The sequence below is a fragment of the Conger conger genome, chromosome 13 (genome assembly GCF_963514075.1).
Source record: "Conger conger chromosome 13, fConCon1.1, whole genome shotgun sequence".
Lineage (NCBI taxonomy): Eukaryota > Metazoa > Chordata > Actinopteri > Anguilliformes > Congridae > Conger > Conger conger.
Genome location: NC_083772.1, coordinates 35,799,827 through 35,817,351, shown reverse-complemented (window position 1 = coordinate 35,817,351; position 17,525 = coordinate 35,799,827). Strand labels below are relative to the sequence as shown.

Genomic DNA, 17,525 nt, shown 5'->3' with positions numbered 1-17,525 from the left:
TTGGGGTTTGTGCATGAGAGGATAACTGTATGGGGGGGGGGGTTGTGCATGAGAGGGTAACTGTATGGGGGGGTTTGGGGTTTGTGCATGAGAGGGTAACTGTAAAGGGGGGGTTTGTGCGTAGGGGTGTCACTGGAGACTCTGGTGCTACACATCAGCAGCCATTTTGTTTCTTATTAACTGCAGGACTGCTGTTCTTAAAGAGCCCAGTGGCACACACCTGAGTAAGGTGCACTAGCCAGCAAGCAACACCACAGACCATGAACCTATGGGGCTACAATAAGGAAGACCTTCAAGATGTCCAAGGCTGGTTCCATTTTTTTCCAGCTTTCCCCATCTCCCTCTCCGACTTCCTGTGCAGAGATGAGGGGTGAGGGGATTATTTTAGCTTCTGGCAGGTTCTCCCAAAAGCAGAGGAGCACTTTGTGAGTCAGAGTTCATTCTGCATTTTGAATCCTGATGCAAAAGGCAGGCAAAGAACCTGTGCCATGAAGCAGAGCCTCCTGGGAAATGGAGTCTCTGTCCCTCAGGAGGCTGCTCATGGGTCCCCACATCACAGCATAATTCAGAAAAAGTCCTCAGTGCTCCTGCACTTCTCTGATCTGCAGTCACTCGTCAGGCAAGACACTGCCTGAGCCACACTAAAAACATACTAGCAAGACACAATTAATTCATAAGGAAAATTAATCATTCAAATTTTTTTAGAAATTTCAGGGCAAAAAAAAAAAAAGATAGAAAAGGACACAAGGACTGTGTTTGTGTTCTTAGTCCTTAGTCTAAACGATGAAAAATAAACTTCATTATAATGGTTATAATGGTAATAAAACAGCTGGAGGCCCAGGATATCGTAGCTTCCTCCTCACTGAGTGTGAAAAGGTTGTTATAGTTAGGGAAGGGCTGGGATTGGCTGGTCCAGGGAAGAGGAGGAGGGGTCAAAGAGCTGCCGAGCCACCAGTCACTGTGGGTGGGGGGTGGGGGGTCGTTCTGCTTTTGCCATGGAAACCCTGAAGTGGTGTGTCCAGGGGCAATCTGCAATTAAAGGAGGCAGAGACATCAATGAGCAACTGTCCAATCAGTAACATCCCTCACCCTCAGCAGCCCAAATCCCCATCCCTCCACTTACCGCTAACCCTTCTCTGAGTGATAACAGCCTTTCACACTCAGTGTACCGTACCCTACACTTACCGCTAACCCTTCTCTGAGTGATAAAGGCCTTTCACACTCAGTGTACCGTACCCTACACTTACCACTAACCCTTCTCTGAGTGATAAAAGCCTTTCACACTCAGTGTACCATACCCTACACTTACCACTAACCCTTCACTGAGTGATAAAGGCCTTTCATACTCAGTGTACCGTACCCTACACTTACCACTAACCCTTCTCTGAGTGATAAAGGCCTTTCACACTCAGTGTACCGTACCCTACACTTACCGCTAACCCTTCTCACAATGCCGGTCCCCATTCAATCATTCAGGCAGCTCATCACATCAATGAATGCCAAAGGGAGTGGGGCGACTAATGAGTGGGCAGTAAAGGCCTGGTTCCAGGACATAATGACTTGTGCTGCAGTATAATTGCATAATGTTTCAGGAACTGGGTTTGTAACCTAAAGAATGCAGGTTCAGTTGTCAATTCCGATCGCCATTGTGCCCCAGAGCAAAGACACTTAACCTGCACTGCTGCAGTATATATGACCAGTTATGCTAATGCTAAAGCGGTTTGAAGGCCAGTTTATAGTCCAGTGACAAAGACTGTCGCCTGACGTAGATTATGGTCATCGTCCTTATATATATATATATATATATATATATATAAACTCCAATTGACCAGAGTATAAACCAAATGTTGCTGTAACCAGGGACATCCTTTGCATGAAGTCAGTCACAGCGATGCTTTGTCGCTGGACCACAAACTGCCCTTGGGTTGCACTAAATAAGAGCGGCTAAATGTCTGTGATGTAACGTGATGAACACTGGATCAGGAAACGCACCATGATGCTTCCTTTGGGGGCTCCTCCTCGTCCTGTGTGGCTGCTCTCCGAAGCTGGCCCTCTTCCTCTGCATTAACATGAACACACACATATTAACACATTTCACAGCCTCGAACACAAAGCTAATACTACCATCACAACAATACTAGTATTACTACTACAAATAACAACAGTAAAAAAATATTACTGATAATAAGAATATTTCAGAAGAAGTACTCACCACATGGGTTTCCCTCCACGTGGTCCAGCAGGTTGGCTGTGGATGCAGCCGTGCCCAGGCTGGAGGCCAGTCAAAGAAACACAACACCTGTACCCTCAGAGCGCCCTCTTCTGCTGATCCAGGATCAGCCAAATCTACAGCACAGTGACCTAGGATCAGCCAAATCTATAGCAGTGTGCCCTTAGCTACTGATCCAGGATCAGCCAAATCTACAGAGCTACTGATCCAGGATCAGCCAAATCTACAGCACAGTGCAGCCCTAGCTGGTAAAAAAAAAAAAAAAATTCACAATATAAAAGGACATTGATTTTAAAAAAAGATTTTAAAAGAACAAATATTTATATTTACAATGAAAGAGAACATAAGTGCCTCCACCAGTTACAATATGTGTGATGATATAATGCAGGGTCGAGCAGAGGTCTATAACTGACCCATTTCACCCCGGCTGACGAACGAACACTCATTCTAAGGTCACACACATGAGGCCGTTGATTCTAAGCCATAATTAACCCTCGGAAAGAGTGATGGTCGAGAGAAAGAAATACAGCAACACGGGTTCAAGAGGAAGAAAAAGAGGGAAAATCTTAAGCAACAGGACACCCTGGCTCTTGTGGCAGACTCAATCACATCCATAAAACAGGTTCTGTCGTCATTGTCAGAAGGCCATCAATAAGAAAGGTCAGAGCTGTAAGTGACCCCTCCACAGATTTCAGAACACAAAATGGCCTCCAGGGAAGAGGCGGGTGCACAGAGAGGATACGACTGATGCCTCAGGAGAGCTCTTCTTTTAGTCTTCCTCCTCCTGGTCTTCTCGGAGAACCCTCTGGCGATCTCAAACAGCTTCTTCCTGGTGGCTAAGAAGGAGAGGGAGGAGTGTCAACATGACGACCGGGTGACATCACGATGACATCACAGGAAGACGTAACTGCTGAAGCCCAGGGGAGGCGGTACCAGGGAAGGGTTCATCACAGTGTCCCGAGGACACAGTGTGGCACACCGCACACGTTTAACACGGGAGCGTTCAGGAGAAAAGCTTTTTCAAAGGTTTTGTTCTGCTCCACGCCTGCCGTTTAATAAATGGCTGCAGTGAGGATCAGAGAAGCAGGCCATACACTGCTGAGGTTGGACTAAATAATTCATCTGATGGGACATTTTCACAAATGTGATACTGATTCCTCTCTGAGAGCTAATTGCTAAAACAATCACGTGATGTAGAGCATGGAAAGAACAGCCCTGTGTCCTGTATAAGGATCTCTCTCTCTCTTTGGCAATTCATTTTCACTTTGCCCATCTATAAAAACATTTTTTTTAAAAGCGCCAAAAAATCATTCTTATACTGTGGTAGGCAAAGCTGGTCGCAATGTGGACTGATGAAAGCATTCATTAAAAACTTTACTTATCATATTTTTAATATATTTCACAACTTCTGTAACAATCACTCCTGGTGATTAATTTTCAACTGCCAATGTGTCCTTTCTGGAAAGATTGGATTCATAAGACAGTGGGCTGGATTAGCACTGAAACGGCGGGGGAGAAAGGCCCTTACATTTGCCCATGTGTTTGAGTTTGTCTCGGAACATGGCGTCGTCTGAGACGGCAGTGGATGCTTCCAGTGAGCCAGCGGGGCACGGCTCACCTGAAACACACACAGAGCATGTCAGCAACACACATACAGAAAAGCACACACATACAGTACTAGAGTGCACACACACACACAGACGCATGCACACACACACACACACACACACACAAACAAACGATCACACGCACGCACACACTAATGATAGCTACCTGCAGTGGAACTCTCGCCGCTTGCAGATGAATGGTTGGACCTGGATTTCTTGGACTCGTATTTCAGCCGATCTAAAACACATACGGAAGTCACAGGGTGCAGTGGAGGTGCGTAAGTAAAGTGTGTGTGTGTACGTGTGTGTGCGTGTATGCGTGTGCATATATAGTGTGTGTGTATGTTCAGTATGTGTGTGTGTGTGTGTATATATATATATATATATATATATGTGTGTATGCTCAGTATGTGTGTGTGTGTGTATATATATATATATATATATATATATATATATATATATATATATATATAGTGCGTGTGTATGTGTGTGTGTGTGTGTATGTTCAGTATGTGTGTGTGTGTGTGTATGTTCAGTATGTGTGTGTGTGTGTGTATGTTCAGTATGTGTGTGTGTGTGTGTGTGTTCAGTGTGTGTGTGTGTGTGTATGTTCATTATGTGTGTGTGTGTGTGTATGTTCAGTATGTGTGTGTGTGTGTGTATGTTCAGTATGTGTGTGTGTGTGTGTTCAGTGTGTGTGTGTGTGTATGTTCAGTATGTGTGTGTGTGTGTATGTTCAGTATGTGTGTGTGTGTGTGTGTGTGTGTGTATGTTCAGTATGTGTGTGTGTGTGTGTGTGTGTGTGTGTGTGTGTACCTCTCTCCAGGGCAGTGAGGAACTCTCTGTTGCGCTGCAGCTCTCTCATAAACTCCTCGTTCTGCAGGAACAGAGCGATCCGCTCGTCCTCCAGGTACTGCTTCAGCTTCCGCTCCTGCTCTGTTGCCCCGGCGACCGGCCCCTCCCTGCCCACAGACCCCGCCCCGCCCTCAGACCCCGGGGGTGCAGAGGACAGGGAGGAAGAGGAGGAAGATGAAGGCTGGGGGAGGCTGGTCTGGGACTTCTGAGGAGGACATAGAAAAGGGGAGTGAACCGTGAGCAGTGGACTGACTTTCAACCAATCAGGCACTGGGGTTTACCTGTGTGCACCACTTTCAACCAATCAGGCACTGAGGGTTATCTGTGTGCACCACTTTCAACCTATCACGCACTGCGGGGCCGGTTACCTGTATGCTGTCTATCTGCTGGGGCAGTATTCTCAGGAAGTCGTCAGGCAGGTTGCCTAGTAACGGCGGGTTCCAGTTCCTGTAGCTGCTGACCTGCCGGTGGCCGGGTGGAGGCTGGGCCTCGAACCTGGCAGAACAGTGACGGACACGGCTGTCATGGTAACAAGTGTAACCAGTGCCCCACTCGAATCCAGACTGACCCTGCTTCACCCCCTGCCACTCAAACCCCTGCCTGCCAGTCACGGTCCACGCCCGGCTGGACACAGCTGAGAGCACAGTACAGTCTTAGTTAAGAGAACAACAATTATTCCCACCTCTTCCCATGGCTCCACATACACACATACACACACATACAACAAACACACGCACATGCACTCACTCACATGTAAAGGACAACACTCTCACACTCTCACACTAGCACCAAATGTAATAAGTAGCCAACAGTCTATGCACTCATTGACATTCTGTTTGCAGAATTTGCAACTAATGTCTGACTTCTTTCTGGTTGTTTGGAAATATAACAAGCAACCTGTTTTTCATATTTGTGACCTGCTCTATCAAAATCAGTCGTAATGACCCCAAAACATATTTTGAATTTTAGATTCTACTCATAAAATGAGAACGCAAGCTTTCTAACAACACCAAAGTTATCTCTACTCCAGGTCTATCAAGGGAGTTGCATTTTGAGTGCCACCAAATGCTGTTTTTGAGAAAAATGGCTTCACAGTTTTGTCGCAAGAGTTACGCGAGGCTGGGAGACTACCGACACTGAGCTCACGAAACTCTGGGGCTAATCCTTGTCATCTTACGTAAAAACCCTTTAAAACTACATTTCTACTCTGAACATTTACTCTTGACATGACAAAGACCAGGAAAGCATTTTTTAGTAAAATTAGATTAAACTGAGTAGCCACATTAACTAGCCACTAATGCAGCTGACAAGCCAACTGATTATGATAGAACTGGTCACATTTATGCTTACTATTATTCCAGACACTTGGACACAAGCTAATTTATTCAATATTAATGCACCCATTTACTTCGCGATTCAGACTATTATTTTCCTCCCAAAAGCATCACAGCAGTAGCCTGTTGCATTGACAAAACCATGTAAAAGTTTGTCTAGCCCTGGGCTATTTCTTTCGAAGACTGCTGTCCCACATCATACTCCCCTGACAACTTAACTTCCACCCCAGCTCTGAGGGACCCATTCTGTCACTCTCATAGCTGAGACTAACCCTAGCCCTTAAACTGCTATCCAGCTCACACCGCGCTTTGTGCACAAAGTACAAAGAACCCTGCCGCAACCAAGCCCAATATAAAATGACAGAATTAGAACCTGAACGCCTTGAAGTGTCGGGTTCTTGTCAGGTTTTATCTGGCTTGGGTGAAAATTACAAGCTCTAACACACACACACACAGATGGAGATGGGCCATTATTATTAAAATGCAACCTGCAATTCCACAAACCACCAGCAGGTGGGGCAAGGAGGGGCAGTGAAAACAGGACAGACCCTTTTTCATCACGCCCTCCTTTTCCTAAAAGCCAGAGACAGAGCCAAAGCTTACCATTGAAGGGTTTCCTCTGCACTTTGATCTTAATCTCCATTATACCACTCCATCTGTAGTGTTTGTCAACAGAATGCTGACTGCGAAAAAAAAACTAAACTACAACACTGCATTGCTTGATTTGTTTCAGTATTTGAGCTTTTAAAACACCCAATCACTGCTCATAAACCCACTGCCCACCCAATCACTGCTCATAAACCCACTGCCCACCCAATCACTGCTCATAAACCCACTGCCCACCCAAACAGCCCTGTTCTTTCCAGACTGACCTGGGAGGGGGTGTGGGCGGGGCTTCCGGGTACTTCCTGTCGTAGATGTGCATGTCGTAGGTGGGCGGGGAGTAGACAGGCGGGGGCTCCTCGTCCGAGCTGTCCGGTTCCAGCGTCCGCTCCAGAATCTGCCGGAAGGGTTACGGGGGGGGTCAGAGCTCAAATACGTATCCTGGCTCCCAGAACGCTACCGGATAATGATGGATTTCCCCTCTTTCCCCCGTGGAACAGTCTGAACACAGACTCCCTCTGAAGCCCAATTAAGCGCATCATTCAGTGATTAGATGAGCACTTTAATTAATCTTCAACTAATCATGCCTTCATCTTCAATGCATCTCTCGAATTTACAAAAGAACGTATTAAGAGTGATAACGCACACCTCTTCACGCATACTAAAACTGTAAGTCTGGACAAGAGCCACACGAATGTAACAATGAATATTCATACAATATAACAGAGGACCGGAAACTTCCATTAGTTCCCTCGATCCCACCTGGAGCAGGTACTGAGGAAGTAAAGAATCTGAGGCACCTCGGCCACTGGAATAAACACCCCCTCTGGGTTCCCCCACCGCGCCCCGGGGCCTGACCACGCCCCCGGGCCTGACCTCGGGCGGGCTGGCCCCCCCCACCGTGCCCCCGGGGCCTGACCGCGCCCCCGGGCCTGACCTCGGGCGGGCTGGACCCCCCCACCGCGCCCCCGGGGCCTGACCTCGGGCGGGATGCTGTCGTCAGAGTCGGAGCTGTCGTCAGAGCCCTGCCCCTCCAGGCTCATCTGCAGCAGCTGGTCGATGGTGGCGTCCACCGCCCCGCTGTTGGAGCGCAGCACGCACTCGATGACCTCGTAGTCCATCCCGGGGAACATGGTCCTGAAGTCCTCCATGGCCTGGCTGAACTCCAGCCTGCGCACCTGGCGGGCCGGCCGGCTGTTGTTCAGCTCCCCCCCGGAGGGGGCGGGGCTGGGGGCGGGGGCGGGGCCCGGGGCGGGGGCGGGGGCGGGCACGGGGGAAGGCCCGCCCCTCGAGCCCCCGTTGCTGCTGCTGCGTCGGAACAGGCTGGTCATCGTGGGCGGGGCTTCCGCACGGCCAGCCACAGCCCTCCTCCCCGCCAACGCCGCGCGGGAGACGGCGGGTATTCGGGGTCAAGCGGGGCTCTCACCCGGCCTCCCTCTCTCGTTCCCTCCCTCGTTCCCTCTCTCTTTCCACTGATCCTTCCCTCTCTGGGTGAGGCCCGCCCTGCTCAGTCCATGGTGGACATGCTCAGGGGCGCAGGACGAGCTGCCGGGGCTTCTGTCCGTTTCCTGCTCCTGCATCCACTGCTGCTGCTCTAGGGGTTTCGGGGCACTGCCGCCCACCCTGTGACACTCAGGCCTGGGTTTCCATCTTCAGCACCCCCTTCACCACCTGAGGATCCAAACACACCCTGTTACCATTCACCACATACACTGTTTACATTCACCACTCACTGTTACCATTCACCACACACACACACACTGTTTACATTCACCACTCACTGTTACCATTCACCACACACACACACACACACACACACACACACACACACACGGTTTACATTTACCACTCACTGTTACCATTCACCACACACACACACACACACACACACACACACGGTTTACATTTACCACTCACTGTTGCCATTCACCACACACACTGTTACCATTCACTCACACACGGTTACCATTCACCACACACACACACTGTTACCATTCACTCACACACTGTTAACATTCACCACTCTCACAGTCACCAATCACCACTCACAGTTACCATTCTCTCACAGTTACAATTCAACATATACACACATTTGTGCATGTTTTTTAGTCCATGTTGGGATGGTGCTTGAATCATGGTGAATGTGAGGTTGTGAAACTTCCTCTATCTTTTCTGTGGGAAACTATTTTTGAAATCTGCTTTCCTCAGCTTCTGACGGCTAAGACCTGTGTTTTATCATCAGAGCCCTATTTCTGCAGCACTGGTGTGTGTGTGTGTGTGTGTGTGTGTGTGTGTGTGTGTGTGTGTAGTAGTAGTTTGTGCTGTGCAGCATGTATGACAGTGTTTGCTTGTGGCGTGTGTGTGTGTGTGTGTGTGTGTGTGTGTGTAGTAATAGTAGTAGTAGTTTGTGCTGTGCAGCATATATGACAGTGTTTGCTTGTGGTGTGTGTGTGTGTGTGTGTGTGTGTGTGTGTGTGTGCATCAAAAAATTCCCTGGATTTCTCTTTTCTGGTTCCCACTAAGCCCACAAAAATGGAAAATGGAATTCAAACAATGTGTGGGTCAGCTGAGAGGGAGAGGGAGGGAGAGAGAAGGAGAGGGAAGGAGAGGGAAGGAAGGAGAGGGAGGGAGAGAAAGAGAGGGAGAGGGAGAGAAAGAGAAAGAGAGAGGGAAGGAGAGGAAGAGGGAGAGAGAGAGAGAGGGGGGAGGGAGAGAGAGGGAGAGGGAAGGAGAGGAAGAGGGAGAGAGAGAGAGGGGGAGAGAGAGAGGGGAATGTGCCGCTGTGTGGGGATTTCAATGCCAGGATTCAGAACAGGTTCAGAGCCAGACTGCATTGAGACTCAGGGAAATGGCCATATATTCAGGCAACCCTCTCTGTACCTTATCCCCACCACTACAAAAACAAACAACCCTGATGGTATTGTAAACAAAAACGGGCATGAGTTAGTGCACCTCTGTCGAGCCTTAGGCCTGTACATGCTTAATGGCAGGATCAGAGGGGACTCTTTAGGCCGGCTCACTTACTGCTCAGCTCTTGGGACTAGTGTAACCTGAACAAAGTCAATAACGAGCAGAATCGGAGACCTCGAAAAGAAAAATGGGTCGATGAAGAGTACAGAAATGCAAGAAAGAAACTACAACAATTATCTAAACATCATCAACCACAGAAAACTGAATTAAGACAAAAATGCTGTGAGATACTCAAAGAATATACAAACTTTAAAGGTACAATAGGTCATTTAGGACTCCTAACAATCAAGAGAGGAATTGCAGCAACAAACACTGTTCACCCCTCCCCCTTCTCTGTGAACTCGCTGACGTTGAAACCCCACGCACGCCATTGGCTGTGGCAATTTGAACCAATGAGCTTGAATTATTGTACAGCTGTACAATGTTTTGGTACAGAGTGTCAGTCTGTCAACTGTATATTTTGAAACCCGAATTTAAGGACAGTAAATACAGGCAGAGGGTGAGTCAACATGTCAGTGAGCCTTTATCAATGATTTACAATGGTCTTGTACCAATGTTTTAACACAAAAATATTACCTAAGCAAGCAAGATCACTACTTCAAAAATCTCTACACTGAACACTAAAATCTGTTTTTGGAAAAATGGATCAATTTCAATTTCAATTCTAAACAATCCCAGCCATTGAAAGTGGAGACATTTGGAAAAAAAACAAAAACATTTTGAAATCCTTTACAAAGAAACACTGGCAGAAGAAGACCTCACCTGAACAAAAACATACAAAAGGAAAACTTGAAATGCTGGAATCAACTCTTAAAAAACAAAAAAACAATCAAAACCCAATTGACTACCAGATTTCACTAGAAGAACTAACAGACAAACCCCAAAGTCTTAAACCAAAAAAAGCCCAGGCAGCATCAGAAATGCTCTAACACGACAAGTCCTCTTGAGCTGCAGAAGGCCCTGCTTAAACTGTTCAACCTGCTTCTACAAGCTGGCTGCCGGAATAGGGGGCTTCTATCCCCAATATACAAGAGTGGAGATACATTTGACCTCAATACCTACCGAGGCATCTGTGTGACAAGTAATCTGGGGAAGGTTTTCTGCAGTATTCTTAACGCCCGAATACAGGCCTTCCTTACCGAACACAGTGTCTCGGGCAAGAGTCAGATTGGCTTTCTACCAAATTGCCGCACTACAAATCACATTTACACCCTATACACCCCAATTAATCAACATGTTCACCAAAAGAGCAAAGAAAAAATATTTGCATGCTTCGTTGATTTTAAGAAAGCATTTGATTCTATTTGGCATGATGACTTATAATATAAAATCATCCCAAGTGGTGTAGGGGGTAACGCGTTTGACATTATCAAATCTATATATTTGGAAAATAAGTGCGGAATAAAACTTGGCGACAAAGGAACAGAATACTTCACTCAAGGGCGAGGGGTGAGACAGGGCTGCAGTTTGAGTCATCCCTGTTCAATATTTACATCAATGTGTTAGCGGTGTTACTGGACAAATCTGAAGCTCCTGGCCTCATCCTAAACAACACAAGTTAAATTCTTGCTCTTTGCAAATGACCTGGTGCTGCTGTCACGCACAGAACAGGGTCGACAGCAGCATCTGGATCTGATAGAGAAATACTGTCAAAACTGGGCCCTGGCAGTAAATTAAAAAAAGACAAAGATTATTATCTTCCAGAAGAAGCCCAGGTGTCATGAAAGTCAACACCAATTTACTGTAGGCAACACTGCCCTAGAGCTAAAATCTGGTCCAAAATCTTTGACGGTGTCATCCTGCCCACTGCATGCAGAAGCAACTCTGTTATCATAATTAAATGTATTACTCTTTATTTTTCCTGTTTTTGTTCTTGTTACGAATGGGGTGACATTGGCTCAGGCGGTAAGAGTGGTCGTCTGGCAGTCGAGGGAGAGGGAGAGGGAGAGGGAGAGGGAGAGAGAAACCGAGAGAGGGAAAGAGCCATGGGTGACCAGAGGCACACCTCGGCGCTATGGAAACGATTGGCCCGATCCCCTGCGTACACAGCATCACTGGCTGGTCTGGCCTCCTCTGGCACAGAGAGTGGGGATTTAATACCAGTGCACTTACACTCAGGGCAGGCAGTGCACTAACACTCAGGGCAGGCAGTGCCCTAGAGATGCCATCTGCCTCTGCCTCAGAATACTATATGCACACTGACATATCCCTCCACCCACCCAGACAAACCTCTCACCCAAAAGACTCTCACATGAGTAGACATTAATGAACCCTCCCCCTCACTTTGAAAACAGAAACATTTTCTCTATATTCTTACAGCCTTCATGGACAAGAGATTGGATACAGGGCTCCTATTGTAAAAAGGTATCAAAATGCAATATTTCCCCAAAACTTCAGCTTGAGCTTTTACGTGGAAGTCAATGGGGAAAAAAGCTCTTTGGCTCAGCAGCCATGTTTCTGATTCACCGTCTAAACCCTCCCACCCACTCCAGTACCTGCACACTGCATGGTCTAAACTGCATGTGCAAATACGTAAATATGTAAATGATCATTACTCAAATACGGAATGAAACCCCTCACTGGGCCTCCTTAAGGGAGTGTGTGGGCCTGTGTGTGTGTGTGTGTGTGTGTGTCTGAGCCTGTGCGTCTGTGAGCCTGTGTGTGTGTGTGTGTGTGTGTGTGAGTGAGAGCCTGTGTGTGTGTGTGTGTGTGTGAGAGAGACTGTGTGTGTGAGAGCCTGTGTGTGTGGGCCTGTGTGTGTGTGTGTGTGTGTGTCTGAGCCTGTCTGTGTGTGTCTGTGTGTGTGCCTCTGTGTGTGTGTGTGTATGTGTGTCTGAACCTCTGTGTGTGTGTGTGTGTGTGTGTGAGACTCTGTGTGTGTGTGTGTGTGTGTGTGTGTGTGTGTGTGTGTGTGAGACCTCCCGTTCATGTGATACAGCCTCCCTGCAGCTTCTTTCTGCCAGAATAATGTGTACGCCACGTGATCAGATTTGACCCATTTCTTATGCACGCATTAATGCACACAGGTTCCAGTGAGTGTACAGTGGAGACCTGAATTCAGCACACAGGACACACAAACTCTTGCACAGTATACACAACCACACCCTGTCCAACAGAGACAGGAGAGAGAGCATTCAGCACATAGAGTACACTGAGTACAAATCGTGCCGCACTGTGTCCAACAGAGAGAGGGGGGGTGGGGGTGGAGGAGAGAGAGGGAAAGAAGGAATGAGAGTAAAACAGAAAGTGGGAGATAGAGGTAGAGAAGGGGGAGAGATGGAAAGAGAGGCAGAGAGAGACATCAGCCTGACATTCAGCTCATCTCTCAACAGCACAGAGAGAGAGAGAGAAAGAGAAAGAGAAAGAGAAAGAAAGAGAAAGAAAGAGAAAGAGAAAGAGAAAGAGAGAAGGAGAAGGGGAGAAGGAGGGAGAGAGAGTAAGAAGTAGAGAGAGAGGGAGAGAGAGTAAGAAGTAGAGAGAGAGGGAGAGAGAGAAATTACAGCAACAACAAGCAAATAAACATCATTTAAACTGCAATGTACTAAGAGGAAGACATGAATCTAATACATAATTCAGAAAGGCTTCATAAAAGGCCTTCACACAGCATTTCACTGTCAGTGCAGAAAGAGCATCACAGCATTACAGGAACCAGGAGAATCACCAACACACAGGCTGTCAAACACACAATCACCGGATACACAGTTATTTATACAGTCAAACACACTCTCTCTCTCTCTCACACACACACACACACACACACACACACACACACACACACACACACACACACACACACACACACACAGAACTACAGCCCTCCACCCTACAGCCCCCCAACTGCACCATACTGGGGCAGAAAACTACAGCCCCCCAACTGCACCATACTGGGGCAGAAAACTACAGCCCCCCAACTGCTCCATACTGGGGCAGAAAACTACAGCCCCCCAACTGCACCACACTGGGGCAGAAAACTGACAAGAGAGCGCAGACCCGTGTGCTGTAATCCATTGTTGCCATGGCCAGAAGAGGACCAACCCTAGCAGGCCAAGCTGGGCGGCTGCAGCCAGAGAACCTAGAAACCTCCAGCCCCGCCTCGGTCACCAGCCTCCCCGCAGTGAGCTGAAATAAGCTCCCCATCAGCACCCGCGGCCTTGTCGAGAGGACTGGCCTTATCAGGTGACCGTCATGTGTGACCCAGTCAGGCTCGAGCCTCTCTTGGGGCACATATTCACCAGTCGTCCGGGTAACAGTGTGAAGCCAGTGCTGGCTTCACGCATTGGGTGAATGTGTGCGGAGCTAGAGCCAAACCAAAGGAAACGCCTGCAGATTTGCATGCATGGCTTTAATAGAAAAAAACTATGGTATTGCCATTCAGACTGGTATACAGGAATGTGGAAATGTCTGTCCACTGCTATCAGAAGCCCAACCCCTGGGTCCACACAGCGAGCGACTGAGGTGACCAGTTGCTGGAAGTCCATTAATTTTCTATGAAGCTGAGCGAAGGCCAGCAACATGAGCAACTGGGCAACTAAATGTCGAAGGTTGGTGGAAAAAACGTTGCCCAAGGCTTATCTTTTTTTGCCTGCATCGCCCACCAACATCCAATCAGAGTTCTGCACTTCCTATTTTCCCCAACCAATTTGATCCTATTTTATGAATAATTGTCCCACTCAGGTTTACTCACTGCAATGGAGAAGTAGCTAAAAATATATCAGCAGCAGACTTTTCAAAATGAACTTAGAAATCACTTACATTACATCGCACACTGTCAAAAGAAAGCTTTAACACCAAGATCAGTGGCAACAGAAATGAAGAAACACCTGCAGTGATTTTAAAACCTCACAGAGCACAAAACATTTTGGATATGTTTAAAATATGTTTTCTGCTGAAAAAGAGAATGAATCGTATGCACAAAACCAAAATAAACCCTACTTTTATACTTCATGTTTGCTCCTGGCACCTGGGTGATATTTCACAAACAAAGACTGCTGATCAGCCGAGAGGCACAGTACCTGAAGAACGCAGGTGAGCTGCAGCTAAACCTCGGGTTCTGCAAAAGCCAGCTATGCACGAGTGGTGTGACCGGTTAAACGCTTAAACGTATAACTGAAACTGAGTTGTAAATGTTTACAAACGATTGCTAACCGATAACCGATTCTTTATTTCTGAAGCTGAAATGGTTAGCTCAGGTTAAAATAAATGCGCTTTCATCACCAGTTAATGAAAGTTAATGATATATATAGCTGTGTATAATAGCCTCTGGTCAGGCTGCTTACATTCTAGATGAGCACCTGACAAGCTAGTCCTAGCAAGCTATCTTTGGCTATCTCAGGGGGTTACGAATGCAAAGACCACAGGGAATTCAATGCTGCCGAATTATCTTTATCACATCATTTCTGTGTGTTTTAAATCTGTAGCTGTTCCTATGGCAAGCTTATTGTATGGCGTTTCTTAAAATTCAGGGGACCCAGGATTTATTCATTGACATGCGACTACCGGCAAACTGAACCTAGCTTTCCACTGTGCCGTATATATATAAAAACAAATAAATCAATACTTCATTGGATACATGTTGCAGTCAACATTTCTAAGTAGGAAAGTAGAAAAATAAAGGTTAGAATTAATTGCTACGACAGTTCATATTTGTATTAAATCCAACAATTTTGCAACTAGCCTTTTTAGTTTTTTGATTGAGTCTAAGTTACTTAATAGAGCAATCAAGATGTTGTGTTCTATATATCTATGTTGACCAGAGCTAGCTTATCTACATTTTCCAGGACCATGTAGTTTAACTATTTCTAAAATCAATTAGAATTGTTGTCATAAAAGAGGAATCCTTAGGCCAGTAAGCCCATGATACCCATCGTATATTGACAGTGAAAATTCCCTCTTTAAGGTCAGGTCAGAACTGTAGAATCTCTCCCCACCTTCAAGCGCAAACCGAAGACGCACCTCTTCAAGCAGCACCTCTCCCCATCCCTCCCTACCTCCCTGTGAACCTTAATTGTTGTCTTTGTGATCTACTTTGTGTATCGGTATTTTTAGTTGGCTAGGTAAGCAGTGTTTGGATAGTTAAGTTTGATCACTTCTGCTTCGTTTAAAAAAACAAAAAAGAAAACAAAAAAACATTTTAAATAGGCCCTGGTCCTTATCTTTGTTGTACAGGTCGCAGTGAAATTGTACTTCCCTCTAGGGTCTTTCAGCACACTTATCCCTGGTTATGGGTATGCACTTTGTTGTACGTCGCTCTGGATAAGAGCGTCTGCCAAATGCCATTAATGTAATGTAATGCAATGTAAATGGACCACATTAATCGTGTCACCACAAAGGTTGGCATGCGCTGTATAAAATAAAATACACTGGCAAAGTTTAGGGTTACATAAAAATATTAGGCAAATTGTATAAAAATATTGCCAAAAGTCTTTAAGTAAATTCTCAATAGCAGTAGATTGGGCACATTTCATGCCAATTAAGTCCGTCAGGCAGAGGCCAAAGGGAAGATGGATGAAAACACATAGAATTACAATTTCAACCAATGCATTTCAGCTATGCCTCATCCTTGGGTTCTGCTAAAGCCAGCTATGCCCCTTCCTGGGGGTCTGCTAAAGCCAGCTATGCCCCATCCGAGGGTTCTGAGATTCAGTTTATCTGGTGGATAAACTCTCTCTATTTCTGATAGGATTTATCACCTCATAGTTACTAAAACCCTGGTAGCGACAGTCTCAAGCACCACACACACACACACACACACACACACACACACATACACACACAGAAACACAGAAACATACACCTCAGTGAGCTTAATGTCTCTCGTGGGAATCTGGGCCACAAACAGGAAATGAGAGAATGAACTGGAAAGGGGGAAGGGATGAACCCAAGAGGGGAAGGAACAAAATGAGTCTCTCGGCACTCTTTGACACATGGTCATGAAAGTAAACCACTCTCAAAAACAGGACCATGTCTGCTCAACCCTCTACACCCGGGGTCAGCAACCCTGGTCTTGTGCTGGCGTTCGTGGTAACTCTGCACTTAGTTGAAAACCAGCACATCCCCAGCTCTCTAGGACCAGGATTGCCGAACCCTGCTCTACACCATTTACACCATCACAGGGCTCTTGGGAAATTAACAATACCTTCCAGAGTGGGTTCAGCATTTAACTCCAAGCCCACTCTGGGAATAAATATCTATTAAAAAAAAAAAAATTCCAAGCATCTTTCCCCATCAGCCCATTCAGATCTCCCTTTGGTGGAAAACCAGCGACATCGGGATGGAAATATGTGGAGAATTTCCCCCTTCTTCCTGTCAGCACGGGCATTCTGGACTGGATACTGGCTGGGCGGGGAAATTCCAATATGTGGATCCCACAAGAACCGAGAGACTGGTGGGAATGAATACACATGGCACAGTATTCACAGAGCGTGAGAGAACCTAATCAAGTAACTCATACTGAAGTGCAAAACCTCAGCTGTCGACAGTCCCCAGTGAAATAATAATACACAAACAAATGCATATGTCTCAACGTTTCACCACGCAGTAACTGACACCATTTGGAATGGAATTCTATAATAAGGGGAAAGACACCAATAAAATGGTGTAATAAGCCAGCGCTAAGCCGACAGCTAGCCGTGTGGCATGGTGACAGACCTGGAGTGTGCTGCGGGAACAGGGCCAATGGCAGACAGGCTGTAAGCTGTTGAAAAACAAGCATAAACAAGCAGCTTGTCTCTGCCAAGGCTCGTCGTTACACACTTTCACTGCGGCCCGCTAACACGACCCTGCAACGGAGCGGCAGGACGACAGACTGCTGAGAAACTGATCTAAATAAGCAGGAAAAACCCACACACAAGTTGCATATCCACACACTCTTCTGCATACATAGAATTCACACACACACACACACACACACTATATATATATACACTC

At 46.6% G+C, this 17,525-nt stretch overlaps 1 protein-coding gene across 1 annotated transcript in view; it reads right to left on the bottom strand.

Moving 5' to 3' along the window:
* Positions 1–17,525, bottom strand: part of LOC133107915 (CUE domain-containing protein 1-like) — a 34,932-nt gene continuing 17,407 nt past the window's right edge. The window contains exons 2-11 of the mRNA XM_061217216.1: positions 7,610–8,300; positions 6,899–7,026; positions 5,061–5,187; positions 4,654–4,897; positions 4,004–4,075; positions 3,759–3,848; positions 2,973–3,066; positions 2,213–2,271; positions 1,993–2,059; positions 1–1,029 (exon numbers count right to left, since the gene is read on the bottom strand). Of these exons, the coding sequence (XP_061073200.1) occupies position 1,029; positions 1,993–2,059; positions 2,213–2,271; positions 2,973–3,066; positions 3,759–3,848; positions 4,004–4,075; positions 4,654–4,897; positions 5,061–5,187; positions 6,899–7,026; positions 7,610–7,960 (1,233 nt within the window). The 5' untranslated portion in view covers positions 7,961–8,300 and the 3' untranslated portion in view covers positions 1–1,028. The remainder of the gene's footprint in view (positions 1,030–1,992; positions 2,060–2,212; positions 2,272–2,972; positions 3,067–3,758; positions 3,849–4,003; positions 4,076–4,653; positions 4,898–5,060; positions 5,188–6,898; positions 7,027–7,609; positions 8,301–17,525) is intronic.